The 15246-nt window shown below is 40.7% G+C and overlaps 1 protein-coding gene across 4 annotated transcripts in view; it reads right to left on the bottom strand.

Moving 5' to 3' along the window:
* LOC125453094 (anoctamin-7-like) overlaps positions 1-13294 on the bottom strand; it is a 78622-nt gene extending 65328 nt beyond the window's left edge. For all 4 annotated transcript variants that reach the window (XM_048532191.2, XM_048532193.2, XM_048532192.2 and 1 more), the window contains exons 1-3: positions 12931-13294; positions 11646-11714; positions 9739-9903 (exon numbers count right to left, since the gene is read on the bottom strand). In XM_048532191.2, coding sequence (XP_048388148.1) covers positions 9739-9903; positions 11646-11714; positions 12931-13224 — 528 coding nt within the window. In that variant the 5' untranslated portion in view covers positions 13225-13294. The remainder of the gene's footprint in view (positions 1-9738; positions 9904-11645; positions 11715-12930) is intronic.
* Between the last annotated feature and the right edge of the window lie 1952 nt (positions 13295-15246).

Here is a 15246-nt window from a genome sequence, read left to right as displayed (position 1 = left end):
ATGAGCCTGCCACATATGGGACCTTACCAAAAGAGTCACTGAAGTCCAAGGAGACTACATCAAAAGCATTGCCAGTCACATCACCCAGTCACATCTTTGAAAAATTCATTCATGTTGGACAGACCTAACTCCCCCTTAACAAAACCACACTGACTGTTCTTGATTAATCCCTATCTCTTCAAATGCAAAGTAATTCTGTCCCTCAGAATTGCTTACAATAGTTATCTTTTCAGTGTCTTGGTCAATGCCATGTGATCTGTCTGGTTTTGTACCTTTTACCATACTTTGCTCTAGTTAAATAATTCTGAGTGGCTTGTGAGGCCAGTTCAGAGGGACTTAAGAGTCAAACACATTGCTGGGCATCTGGGGCTATGTAGGCCCAATTAGGTGATGATGAGACAGGTAGATTTCTACAGCAATCAGCAATAATTTCATGGCTGCCATTAAACTATTTCTTCTAATCCAAATTTATTAACTGAATTCAAATTTCATTATCTGCTATGGTGGGATTTGAATCCATGTCCCGATGTTGCTGGATTGCTAATCAAGTGACAATATCACTATGCCCCTTAAATAATCTCATTCTATCCCCATCTTTCTCCCACAGCAATTCAAGAACAGTGGAAGATTAACTCCTCCATGGCCAGGAGAAGTAATCATTGTAGTGGTCTTTACGACTAGAAGGAATTCTCAGAAGGCTGAGGGAAAGGATCTTTGATGATCATAGGACATTAAGACTGAGTGAAATGTGGAGAAGTAAATACACTTGGAGCTGGGATGACTATGTAATGTTTTCTGGAAGGACCATAATCATGGGCAAAGCATGTTGCAACACATTTATCTGTTGCATTAAGACATTACTAATAGTTATATTTTCCATTGCACGGAACATCAGTTATGTATTAAGTAACATTTAGTCAATTCCCCAGTTCCAGATTCTCCCACAAGAGGAAATACTCTCCCTACATTCCGCCCTGCCAAGATCCCTCAAGATTTTATACGTTTCAATCAAACCACCTCATACTCTTTAAAAGTCAAGTTGGTCTTCATGCAACTTTACAGGCTGAATCATGACCAGCCGACCTTTGGGTGCATTGGACAGGATGTCCTCAGAGCTAGCACCACCCAAATTGCAGAATTTGCTTCCCTTACATACCTTCCCTACTGCCACTCTGTCTCATCATGATGATATTGGAACCTAAGGCATTATACATTTCTGAAGAAGGGTCTAGGTCTGAAATGTCAGCTTTCCTGCTCCTCTGATGCTGCTTGGCCTGCTGTGTTCCTCCAGCTCTACACTTGTTATCTCATTATACAACTTAATGGATTAAGTTATTGTTATAGTGAGTGATTGATACCAAGCTCCTACCAGAATATAGTTTTAATGCTTCATGCTGCAAGGAGAGCTTTAGAATATCTTAGGTATATTTCTTTGCCCTACTCTGTAACATTAGCTACTTGAGAATTGAGGGGGAAAAAAGGGCCTGGTTGGAGAAGCAATTATCAACCACCCTGATAGTATCCAGTCATCATAGTCGATATTAAAGAAGTTTTGTCTGAATGCTTATGGAGCTGGATTCAAGGACGACATTAACTTTTGTTTGTTGATCTTCCCATTGAACTTGAAAGATATGACAAAAGCTCTGCAGATCGAGTTTACCTCGTGCTCTACGTATCACTGAGACACAGTCCACATCTAACTGAAATGCAGCACCATTGTGGCAACAACTGTTCTGTACACTAAAATTGCTTCAAGTCTAGATTTTCTTCCCACTGTACTCCAATACCACCTTTACCTACCTTTCCTCCAAGCTCCTGAATCCATTTTCATGCCCCTTCTTGACCGTGCTATCTCACCAGCCTTGTTTCTGCCATCATGCCAATCAAGTGCGGCTATCTCTGATCACTCTCCCATATCACTCTCCATACACAGTCCCCTCCTATACTGAATTCTTTTGTTTGACATCTGTCCCTCAAAATATCACTCTCCAGATATAGCTGCACTAACAAAATTCCAATTTTGTAGCTTGTGGCATTTTGTTCACAACGAAAGCATTATCAGTTTCCAATCACCTCAACCACACCCTCACATCCACTGTTGATATCCTAGTCCCCATTAAAAGCATTCATCTCTAGCACCCTGTTTCACCAGTACAACCCTCATCCCCCTTGAGCCTAAGGGATGCAGATTTGACCAGATTTGACAGGCAACAGTCAATGCCTGATCTGTTTGGATTATAAACACCAGTAGCAAGTCCTCCTGTCTGACCAAAATTAATCACTATTCCAAGATCATCCTAGTATGTGAAGATAATCCCATCTTCTTACTCATCTCCTCTAGTCTCCAAGTACAAGTGAGCTAATTTCATTGACTTCACTGATTATATTGTCAAAGTGTGAGGATGTCGAGTCAGTTGTCTCTGCTGCATTTCACCTCCCTCCCCCGGCATCCCTCATTCCTCTGGTTCTGCAGGAAGAAAAATGAAGGTTTGTGCTCTGTAAGAAAAAAGAAATGAACTGGTGGGAATTGACAAAAAATCTTGGTGAAATTCACATTATCCAGTGCCTCACCAACAGAAGTGTCCAATACCCCTATGTGACAAGCTTCAACTGACTACTATGAGGTTTGTTAACATGTATAACTGCATTTTTAGATTTCTAAGGGCTATATGCTAACAGGCAAGTAACAGAATTTACGACAATGAAGCATGTTGGCTCTGTTAGCTTGATTAGCTAAAACGAACAATTAGTGGTTTCCTCAGAGCACAATCGTACATGTTTGTGGTTTTGCAATGTGACTGTAGCGGTGTTATAATATGTTAACCCCCTCAAGATGCGCTAAAACTCCCTTTGCTCTGCCTCGTAAAGTACGGCATTAACTAGTTTGCCGTTTACAAACCAGCACTTTTGATTTACCATCACCACCCATTCCTGGTGCATGGCAAACATCACCATCCCACCTCCCCTACCCCAGCCCCATCCCTGCTCTCTCTCACGTCCTTGACTTAACAAAACTAACACAATCTGTCCATCTTCTCCCCCATCCTATCTGCCCCCACTTCCCATCAACTAATCCCCACTACCCCCTACCAGCATCCACCTATCACCATCCCACCTGCCTTCGCCCAGCCCCACCCCTCCTCCCTCTATTTATTTTCTATTTCCCTTCCCCCTCCCCAGTACTGAAGAAGGGTCCTGACCCAAAATATACCCTTTCCTGCTCCGCTGATACTGCCTGACTTGCTGTGGTTCCTCCAGCTCCACACTGCGCTGACTCTGACTTCAGCATCTGCAGTTCTTGCTATCTCTGAATGAATTTTACCATAGCTGGTGCCCACTGCCAATGACATAACACAATGTAGGCATTTGTTTGTTTCTAAGACATTGTATCAACAATCTTTTTTTCTCCCAAGGACAATGCCATGAGGGAATAAGGTTTGATGGAAGCAGTCCTAATCACATCATTTGAAATTTTCAAGATTCATCTTTAGATTATTTCCACTTCCAGGACTACCATTTTATCAGGAATGCCTGGTTTATGAAGCACTCCTTTATAAAGTATCAGATGCATATAGCTATTAATCTGTGATGTTGATATAAGCAAAGCAGAAGCAGAAGTACTTCCTCTAAAGTTCCCCACTGTCATGGGTTACACTCACATTTTTCTTTATTTTCTAATTCCCACCACGTGCTTTACAAGTTCAGGTTGTCTGTGAGACACACATCCTGCTCCATTGATCTTATTCCAACTAAACTACTAGTACCTGAGTTCTCTTCTTGGTTTCCATGCTAGATGATATCGTCAATTATTTTCTCTTTTCAGGCAGTGACTGATTCTCCTTCAAATCTGGCATCATTATCATCCTCACTCCTCAAAAGAAAACAGCCAGTTACCCTAAAATCTTTGCAAATATCATCCATCCCTAAACCTCCTTTCCTGATCAAAATCCTTGAAATTGCTGTTGCCTCCAAAATCTTTGCGCACATTTCTCAGAAGTCCATGTTTAGATCACTTTTATTAGGTTTTTATCTTGGCTACTGATCCAAAGCAGCTCTAATGAAAGTCACAAGAAATATGCTGTGTGGCTGTGACAAGGGGCAACTACCCCTTCTCAACCTCTCTGCTACCTGTGACCTGGTTCTCCACACCAGCTTCTTCCAACACCTCTCTACCATTATCCGTTTCAAATATCCAGTCATGGGCTGAGAATTAGCTGCAAATATTTCTCTTCTCGCTCTTGCACCAATATATCTGATGCCACCAAGAAGCTTTCCTGCTCCCCTTATCTTTCCAAACTGAATGCTGTCCCTTGGCAACACGATTCAAAACACTGCATTTCCATATTCATACTGACAACATCCAGTTTTACCTCACTACCACCTCTTAATTCACTCATAATTTCTGATTCACAGAGCCAGCAAGAATTTCCTCCCAGTAATTATTGAGAAGACTTAAGCCAATGGTTTTCATACCACATCAATGTTTTCTTTAAAATTTAGTCACTGCACAAAGTCTAATATTTCTGTGTGGAGTTCTGTTCAGTGTATTTGCATAACAATGCATGGGCATTATTTCTCTGAGACAGAGGCTTGCCCAATAATTTTTTAGGGCCATGCACAGCCTTGCCTCCATGCAGCTTAGTTATACATTAGAAAACTGTGTTCCGTATTACTCACACCACCCCTTTTTTGACAAATGTCTGAAGCAGAACCTTGGTGCCGTATTTGCCTCTGAGATGAACTTTTAACCACCAACCTACACAATCACACTAAGACGGCTAATTTCTGCATCTGTAATAATTCCAAACTTTGTCCCTGCCTCAGATTATCTGCAGCTGAAATCCTCATTCATGCCTTTATTACTTCTGTTAGACTTGATTATTCCAATTATTTTGCAAACTGGCCTCCCGCAGTCTGCTCTCTGTAGATTTGAAGTAATCTAAAATGCTTCTGCTCCTGTCCTAAATTGCACAATGCCCTGTTCACTCATCAGATGACCCACAGTGGCTCTGGGTAAAGCGATACTTCGATATTAAAATTCACATTCTTCTTTTCAAATTCTTCCATGGCCTCGCCCCTCTTGATCTATGTAACTTCTAGCAGTCCTTCAACCCACTTACCACTGCTGGTCAAATATTAGACTACCTAAAACCCAAGGTATGGAGTCCTCACACTAGATCTCTGCTTTTATCCTCCTTTCTCCTCAAATAAAATACTTCATAAAGCCTATTTTTGCAACCAAGCATTTGGTCATCTTTCTAATAACTCATCAGGTGGGTCAGTTTTGTTAAATCTTCTATGAGATAGCTCAGGATGTTTTAGAATCATAGAATTTTACAGTACAGGAGGTCATTTGATCCATTGTATCTGCACTGACTCTTAACGAGCTACCCATCCCTTCCCATACTCCAGCCCTATTTCCGTAGCACTCTAAATTCATCACTTACAGATATATATACAGCTCCCTTTTGAAATCTCCCAATGGCATCCATCTCCACCATCCTCCCAGGCTGTCCATTCCAAATCCTAATACTCTCTGGGTAAATAAGTTTCTCCTCATCTCATTCCTAGCTCTCTTGCTGACAATCTTGAAATTGTGAGCCCTAGTTACTGGTATACCAACTAGTGGAAATAGAATATTCTTCTTTACCTTGTTGGAATTGTTCATAATTTTGAACACTTCATTAAGGTAACCTCATAATCTTCTCTGCTTCAAGGAGAATGAGCCTAATTTCTGCAACCTTTTCATCTATCTAAAATCCCTCATCGCTGCTATCATTCTCATAAATCTATTTCTAGTTCTACCTTTGTCACTTTGAAGTGCTATACAAATATAGGCCAGTGTCATCATTGGAATATAGAAAGATGAGTTGACTGTTCAGTCTCTCACACTTGTTCTGCCACTTGATTTGGTCATGGCTGATCTGGGTCTTATTAACTGGTTAAGCCAGTCAAAAATTTCTTGATTAACCAATGACCGTACCAAGCTACAGATGAATTGACAATCTAGAAAATTATGTTATTAATAGTATTGCAGATATAAAAAACACATCTTGTTGAACCTTTTTGTTTTGATTTACCAGGACATTTTGCAAGAATACAAATTCAAGGGCAAAGCAAGATTTATACTCCATGAAATGACAGTACTGATGAAAGTACCCTCTAAGGTCTGATATCCTATGCATGACGATTGACACGTTGACACAAATTGCAGCGTTGACTTTTGGTTCCAAATATCACTGCCATCTCCCAACTTCAGAGGTCCATGCAGGAAAAAAATGAATGAGAATGCTGATTGTTTGACAGCAGCATCTTGTTGGTGATGATTACCGCTCATGTTACTATTGCATAGTAACCATGTGAAAAAGGTACTTCATCTGTTGCCTAAACTTTTGACTTGCCCTAACCTTCCAAGGTAATGTCTTTTATGCCCAAATAGATGATATTGCAATGGGATCCCCACCAGGTCCAGTACTCAAAAATATCTTTGTTGGGATCCATTAGAAATGTGTCTTTAATGGGATTACATCTAACCTTCTACCTTTTGTACTTGTTTTCCAATATGTTGCTATATTTGAATACATTGCATACATTTGCTACACATAAAATTTCCTCATGTGTTTCACTGGCTGCATCCTGTGCTCAAATTCATGTTTAAAGTGGAACAGTCAATGAGCTCTCTCTCCTGATGTTCCAATTGAGAAATCAAAGGGGTGGGGAATGGAGGAGGTCACTCAACAGTCTATCGCAAACAAACCTTCACTGATCAGATTGTATGTGGGGATTCCCATAGTTCTATGTGCTACAAGATTGGCATTTATCAGAAGTCTTGTAAACTGGGTCTGAGCCATTTGCTTAATGTGCAAACTTAATGCTAAACTAGGGCACATCAAAGCCATCCTGCATAATAATGGCTACCCTAATCAGATCATTTCTCACTCTATATCATGCAAACTCAGGGAAGGCAGCTACTCTTGGTCTTGAAAAGTGTCTAGCCCACCTCTTATTACCCTGGAATTGTAAGGTATCTCAAAAATGTAAGTAACAAGTGAAGCTAGCTGTTCCATGCTGCAAATATCGCATAGCAACACAAGTGGTACTTGTCACTATCCAGGAAGCTGCCATCAATCCAAAAATATACTCTGCCATTAAGACAAATGAGAAATGTGGGCTATACTGGTGTGATGCCAAGTATGTAGACCATTGTACTGAACAGAATGTCCCCATGTTAGTTTACGACAAACAAGGTGCAGATTGTATCCAATCAATCCTTGCTGCACAATGTCTAATGTTAGATGCGATTCTGCAGTTGGACAACATTTGCTGGATAATCCTGAATGTGCACGGAATTATGCTGACAACCAATGTAGCATCTAGAGTCAGGCTTACAGTGCGGTACACTTGTGTGTATTCAAAACTACACATATTAATGTACAGACCCCTGTTCTTTCAAAACTAACGTACCTGTTTAAACTCAACAAATTAATGCTTGCCTGAAAAATGAACCAGTAAAGGTTACGCGCTGACCAGAGTCAACCTGCATAGATTAAAGTTTTAAACAGCCTGGCTAATAAATGTTGATCAGCATTAATGTAGTCTTAATAGCTAGACCTTTACCAATCTGAATTCACTTGCCAATGAATCAGTAATATCCTCTCTTTTCTCTTGAGTTTATATTCTTGCAAAATATCCTGGTGAGTGCAAGATGAAAATCTTTGGCACGTGTGGCTTTTATCGGCAATACCCAAGGCCTGTAGTACCAAATTTTTGGTATTCGTTGTGATGGGATACGAACACATAACTAGGAAGATAAAATAATGGTGTATCCTGCCAACCACACCTTAACAACACATTTCAGTCAAATGATGATAATTGTTAAGGAGCAGGTAGGTCTGATCTTGCAATGGCCCACTTCCTGTTTGCCAAAATAGGCAAATACACAATCCTATGTGTGTTATAAACTCACTTTGATCAACAATATCCCATATTTGATCTGTGCGCTCAGTATCACATGGGACTTTATTGGTTTACAACAGATAAGTGCTAAGAAATGTGCGTGTAATATCTCAAAGTACAGAAATAACATTTCTGCAAATTCAATTGCAGCTAACAATCACTGAATTGAAGGAAAGTACATAATCAGACTTACTAGTGAGTAAAAAGAAGATAGGTGACAGACAATAAAGATTAACATTAAGTAGATGAGCTAGATGTAGTACTGAAGTTACTACAGATGAAGTGTAAGGGATAAAGTTGTTCAAAGCTGTATTTTTCTTTCCATTCCTGGAAGTAGAAGCACTGGGCCTTGGGATACTCAATGATAATCTATCTCAGCTCAAGGCTGCCACTGCTCTAGATTACTGAACATCAGCAGTCAAACAGAAAAACAATCAGAACAAATGATCCAGACTCCTCTGCAAGTTAAGCAGATATATAAATCCATATCTATTACTTGTTTCCACTTCACATTGATGGGCTCATGCTGAGTGAAAGGAAGAGTGGATATACTTGTGATAATTTCTGCTTATGCAATGGTTTTAATGAATATAGATGGTGTAAATAACAATGAAGTAAGATTACAAAGTGAGGTTGCTATTGCAGACTGAAGAACGTTTGGAATCAGTGCCACACACTGTCAATAGATTCTGAATATTATAGCTGGGTATAAAACTGGCTTTGCACAACAGCTTCTGTTCATAGTTGTCCACCAAACAGCATTTCAATTGGTCTTTTAACAAAAATTGTTTTCAGTGTCTGTATTCCAAATGAAATGCTTCATTTTGCACCTATTCCTATCTTGTTACAATTGACTAGTAGGAATCCAACATACACCATGACATTGCTGTCAGACTCAGATCACATTCCTGAGCTCGCCAATGTCATCCACAAACCCTCTGGCACAAACTACCTTAAGGTAGCTTGCTAATTGGCCATTTTCATGCTATCTGTTCTATTAAGGATGATGGGCAGGGTCCTGTGCTGCAGGTCCACTCACAGGTCCCGCATTGACCTCAGGCTGACAGCTCCATTGGAAGAGATGGCTACTGCGAAAGCTGGCAGACAGTATCTCAACAAAACAGCATTCTCATCTGCGATGAATTATAAGGTAGAAAGGGCCAATTACTGAGTTGGAAGGGAAACCCCTTCTGTAATCCATTCATGGAAGGAGAAGCAGCCTTTCATCCTGACAGTTACACTGCTGGATGTAGAGCCTTCAGCATTGTTAGCCCCAGGTTAGCCACCAGAAAGTCTCCTTAATTAAGTTGTTAGCCTCTGCACATGCCAGGGAGCTGTTGTGACATCAGTAAATTATCAGAACCAGTACAAACTGGGCCACAAGTGGAGCCTTAACTGGACTAATTGACAGACTTCCATGGAGTCCTAGACCATTCATGGGAAAGCAGATTGAAGGCAGGATTGCACAGGGAACTATGCCAGTATATTTCACTCAACATGTTTTTTCCAGAGCCTCTTGTAGCACCCTCACCTTCAACCCTGTCTCACAAAACCAGGAAATTCCAGATCTGAGGCTCATTCCCAAAGTTTAAAAATATCAAATTACATACATTTGTTGCATGGTTTGGAAGCTGCATTTTTCAATGAGTTAATCCATAAACACAGAAGCAATATTACTCCTGAATGTTTTTAGAATAAGTGAGGCAGAAAACAACTTATTGTTACCTAAACAAATTAGTTCAAATTAGAACAATGTTTATCACACCAAAGAATGCAATTTACAATTAGAGATCTCACGGCAGGACGAAAAAATGTGGCCTTTTGGTCAATTCCTTTGAACAGATCTTGTTTGTCATGTCTATAAGGTGCACTGTAATAGTCTTCTTCCTTGTCTGTTTCAAAATAATTTTGCACATTTGACACACATTTTCTTCGAAAGTCATCAATCTGAAAAGGCAAACACAAAGCAACCTTACAAATTGCAATAACGAATTTGAGTTTTGAATATCTCAGACTTGCCTGAAAGTAGTCCATTTTGTAATGGTTACAAGTTTAACTGCTAGAGGAGCCTGGTAAAATCTCAGATATGGTGTTGGTGAGGGCAGAGCAAGTAGAGATTCAATGATTTACAGTACCAGAAGCTTTTGAGTTCCCGTGTTGCCTGGTTACCTTAGCCTTAACCAACTCTTCGACTCAACATTGTTGAAACTTTAAACACTGGCTTTTAATAACAGGTAGCTATTATTTACAAATTGTAACTGATACTGGAAAGAGTGCAAAGGAGTATTACTGGGCTGTTGGCTGGGTTGCAACATGTTCGTTAAAAGGAGAGGCTGGATTTGCAAGTTCTAGTTTTATAGTAGAGAAGTCTGAGGGGAGACCAACTGAGGTGTTTGAGATTATAAGGAGCATGGATTAGATGTGTAAGAAGCAGTTGTCCCCTTTAGTTGAAGGGTCAATAACAAAGGGCCACTATTTTAAAGGTGAAAGACAGGAGGCTAAGTGAAGAAAATTTGTTTTCAACTCAGAGAGTGATGGGAATCTGGAATACAATGCATGGGAGGGTAGTTGAGCAGGGACATCTCACAACCTTTAAAAAGGTACATGGGTGAGCACTTGAACTATCATAACTTTCAAGGCTATGTTCCAAGCGCTGGAAAGTGAGATTTAGCAACTCCGTCTGAATGGCCCAGTCTGGAGGGGTGGAAGGGCCTTGTTTGTTCTGTATGATCCTATGACATTGTGAGTTATGTAGGAGGCACCTGAGAGCAAAAAGGCTCAACCATTTGCCTCGAACGTGCTACTAGCCATTTTGCCAGAAACCCTTGGTCCCACAATAATAGAAAGAAAACTTGACACTTTCCATGGAGAGTATTTTTACCTGTACATGCATTTTAGTACTGTATCAATCATTAACGGAAATGTTTAAGAACATTAAAAATTGCACTGGTATTGCTGAGAATAAAAATTTTAATCTCATTTGTAAAGCAAAACAAAAGAAATGAGACTATGACTTAGTTATGAGTGAGAAAGCCACGACTGCATATCAGTTACTGGGGTAATGCTATGAAAAGCGGCTCGAAAAGTTGCTTCGAGTTGGAGACCGTTCCTTGCTTTTCTAGCTGGCACGATAGACACTGCGATTACTTCTGATGAATGACGGTGTGTTGAATGAATTGTTCGTGCGGGCAACATAGTATGATGACGATCACCGGGAAAGTTATTGGAGAAACTCAGCCGGTCTGGCAGCATCAATGGAGAAAGAGAGACGGAGTCAACGCTTCGGGTCCGGTTCTGAAGAAGTCAAAACGTTAACTTTGTTCCTCTCTCCACGGATGCTGCCAGTCCGGCTGAGCGCTTCCAGCATTTTGCGTTTGTCTCAGATTTACAGCATCCCCGGTATGTTATCTCCGTTTGATTACATTGATATGTGCAGAGCTGAATTTATATGAGATACTTACACCAACATATAGTAATACATTAAAGTTCCACTAGTGAGCAAAATCAGGACAGATTCACAAAGCTAGAGCTTACAAAAGGCAATTTAAAAATGACATCGGAAAAGCAAGAAATATAAAGTTCTGCCTGGCGAAGTTATGCTCTGTAACAGCTCCACGGTAATGACACCTAAATCATGGTTAAAAGATTTTTTTCACTGCCTCAGAATCCTGGTCATGAAAGCCACCAACCGTTCTCAAGACTTTGATCTTCCGAATTAACCCGCGGTCCAAATTTTGTCCTCTGAGTCTTCTTAGCTTCTGAGTAGCACATATAAACGTACAAACAGTTAATATCTTAACTACGCTCTAAGCAGTTTTTTTTTATTTCAGAAGTTTTCAAAGTTATTTTGGAGCAGCGCAACACACCTGGGCGATAATCTTAGTGCCTCATAACACTGTGATGGAGAACACCTCTTCCTCCTTTGTTTTTCTCCTTCAGAAAAGAATGAAAAATGCCCTTTGTCATCACACCAGTGGGTGGGGAATGAAGGCAGGCATGGAGCAGGAGCACTGCCCAGGGCAATACTCGTGTACCATTCCCTGAGTCATGAGGAGGAAACAGCTGCTCAGAGATAATGGGAACTGCAGATGCTGGAGAATCCAACATAACGAAGTATGAAGCTGGATGAACACAGCAGGCTGCTTGGCCTGTTGTGTTCATCCAGCTTCACACTTGGTCATCTAGGAAACAGCTGCTGTTAGGAAGTATCCAGTTAGCCTCGGTGAAAGTGATTGTCGGGTGGAGACGGATTGACCCAGCCTTCCACTCTCAAATGGCTTGACTATCACACATACTTATCTGTGAAACTTCATCACACTCAAAGAAATTAGCTTCATAATTACTCCTCGCTAATTAACTGAGTTGTTAAATTCACGTAACAGCAAAATCGTGAACTTTGGATTTACTTTTTACATTTTTACTTGATTTCTTTGTTTGTCGTTTAAGACACCACCCCCCCCGACCTAGAGGTTATGGTTTGTAGTGTTTATCATCTGTCAGGTGGAGTAGGTAACTCCTAAGCAATCTCTGATGAATAGGTCGGGTTTAGCAAGATATTATGGGCAATAGAACTGTGTTTCTGCTTTGTTCGTGTTTTATCCGGAATGAAATGAGTTTATAGCATGAACCTTATGACATGCCTAGAAGATGTCTTTCTCACAATATTTCTGGGAAAGATCTTTCACAACGACTCAATAATACTAAAATTAAAATCATACTTTACATATACACTTTATTGCAAGAAATAATGTTCCTTGTGGCAAGAGTTGAAAGTCCAATGTTGCGCGCCATAAAGGTCGCTGTCCGCTTAAACAACACACCCTTTTGATTAAACAAAAAGTAAATAGATGATAAATTCTAATCAAATGGTTTATGTCCTTGTGAGAACTGGTTTGTGTGTGGATACAACAGAATCTGTTTGGGACTGAATCACCCAGAGGCTGAATCTTTGAATAAAGTGTTTGATTTTCTTACCGCCAACGGCAACTTCAGTCTCATCTTCTCCGCTGCATGGCTGAGGACCTCAAACGGTGCATAGATTTTAATAATCTGAGTTTTGTCTTCCTGCCTCTGCTGTTGGTCTCCCATCTCCGTGCTTCCTCGTCCCTCAGTCCCTGCTGCGTCAGTCACATCAGGATCCAGGAGAAGTCCAGTCTTTTTCACCTCCCTCAGAAAGTCCAATCTCTGCTCAGCGTGAAGCTGGCCATTCCCATCCTCCTCCTTCTCGTACACTAGCACATAGTCAGGCCTCTCCTCTGCACCTTCCATTCTCCACAACTATGTCGCGTGTGATCTTCCGGATACAAAACTTAACTTTGCATAACCGTCAACAAGAAGCCGAGCAGAGCACGCCTTTACCGCCGCACATGCGCAGCACTCCTACCTTCCCAAATGTGAACCATTGCGTGGATGAGGACTAACAGGTGAGGGAATGTTGAAACCTACATGTGCAAAGGTGTTTCTGATAATAGCTATCATTCAGCGCTGTGCTACAACTGTCTATTGCCCCTACCTCAGGTCATCAAATCCCAGGGCTCCTAACTATCAGGCAGTCCCAGGACTTATCGCTCTTCTGCTGAACAACCTTCAGGCTCCTCTGTCTCTCACATGTTTGCCAATTCTGTTCGTTCAGCTATCTACCTCTACCCTGATAGATGATATGCATTGCTTTGCTGTGCATAATAGGCTTAAAGGCACCAGTCGGACTGCACTTACAATCTGTGAACAGTTCTGGTCCCCTGTCCAAGTACTGGTACTGGAGACAGTCCAGAGAAGGTTAACAAAGCTACACTAAATAGGTTGAGATTTTCTTATGAGGAGAGGTTCAATAGGTTGGGCTTGTACACATTAGAATTTAGAAGAATGACAGGAAACCTAATGGAAACGTATAGGATTCTAAAGGAACAAAAACAAATTTGCTGGAACATCTCAGCAGATCTGGCAGCAGCTGTGAAGAAAAAAAATCAGAGTTAACGTTTCGGGTCCGCTGACCCTTCCTCAAAACTGAGTTTCTTTTTCTTCACAGATGCCGTCAGCTCTGCTGAGATTTTCCAGCAACTTTGTTTTTATTCCTGATTCACAGTATCCACAGTTCTTTTGGTTTTTGTTAAGATTCTTAAGGGCCTGGCCAGGGTATGCATGGCTTTGTGGAAGTCAGGAAAGTGGAGTTAAAGATGATCAGATCAGCCATTATCTGTCAAGCCACAAAGCTCAGGAGTTACCTCCCCTAAATCTAGGTTAAGACATTTCTCAAGATAGCTAGTATCCTCACGGATCAAGTCTGTCGAGAAATGGAGCCCCTTTAAACCTTTGTTAGGTCTGGATTCTATATTTGGTATTTCCTATGTGGCCTTAGACATCATTTAACTGTGTCACATTCATAATTTGCCTTCTGTAAATGTAAGCACATCTCTAGATGAAAACAGAGGAGATGTCATAATAATGAAAAGAATCATTCATGTGTCACCCAACTCCATTATAATTGTAGTGTATTGAAAATAAGGTTTAGTCTTGGAAGTAATGAAAACTAACCTACAAATGGAGGTGGGCAAGGGGACAACAGTCATTCGACTCATGAGAAACTGTCTCACAGTCATTGGTGAAGAGAAGTTTAACAGGAAATTGACATTGCATTGATGGGCAATCCCCAAAGAAGGTACAGCAAATTTTTCATTAATCAGCATCTATGGGACTAGGACTGAGCCATTTGATTAAATATTCTAGACAATCAAAAGGTCCACATAGTCAACGTAAAAGCACACACCAAGCAAATAGAAATGTATTGCAAGGGACATTCACCTCAATGTTCAACTTTATTTACAGCATAAATCTCTCATGTAATGATGCAACTTTGCCTTAAATTAAAGTTAATAGCAGAGAACCTTCTCATTTACACTCTCAACTGACTACTCAGATATCATTGGTAGATTGTGGCATTCGAAAAGAAATGGAATGAACTTTTGATATTTCATTGGCTATTCCATTGAACAACAAGTATATCTATACTGACGTTAATAAATTTACAAACTATAGTAACTGATCAGAATGGTACAGTAAACTTTGCCATATTTGGGGTATATAATGTTTGCCAGTTTATCGAGAGTGCTGGCTAAATCAAAGTTTGCTGTATGGTTGGGGGGGGGGGGGTATGTGTGTGGAAGGAAGGGCAACAAGGTCCATGGAGATTAGCCATACCATCTCCCTGGGTGAAAACCAGGAGTACCCTCCACACCAGTATGTGGGAAGAACAGAGACTGCTGGTGCCAAGACCAACAAAGACCAGCAGAAACC

This window comes from Stegostoma tigrinum, chromosome 6, assembly GCF_030684315.1.
Source record: "Stegostoma tigrinum isolate sSteTig4 chromosome 6, sSteTig4.hap1, whole genome shotgun sequence".
In the NCBI taxonomy this organism is placed as follows: Eukaryota; Metazoa; Chordata; class Chondrichthyes; order Orectolobiformes; family Stegostomatidae; genus Stegostoma; species Stegostoma tigrinum.
The sequence above is the reverse complement of the archived record's forward strand: the minus strand, read 5'-3'. Positions and strand labels throughout refer to the sequence as shown.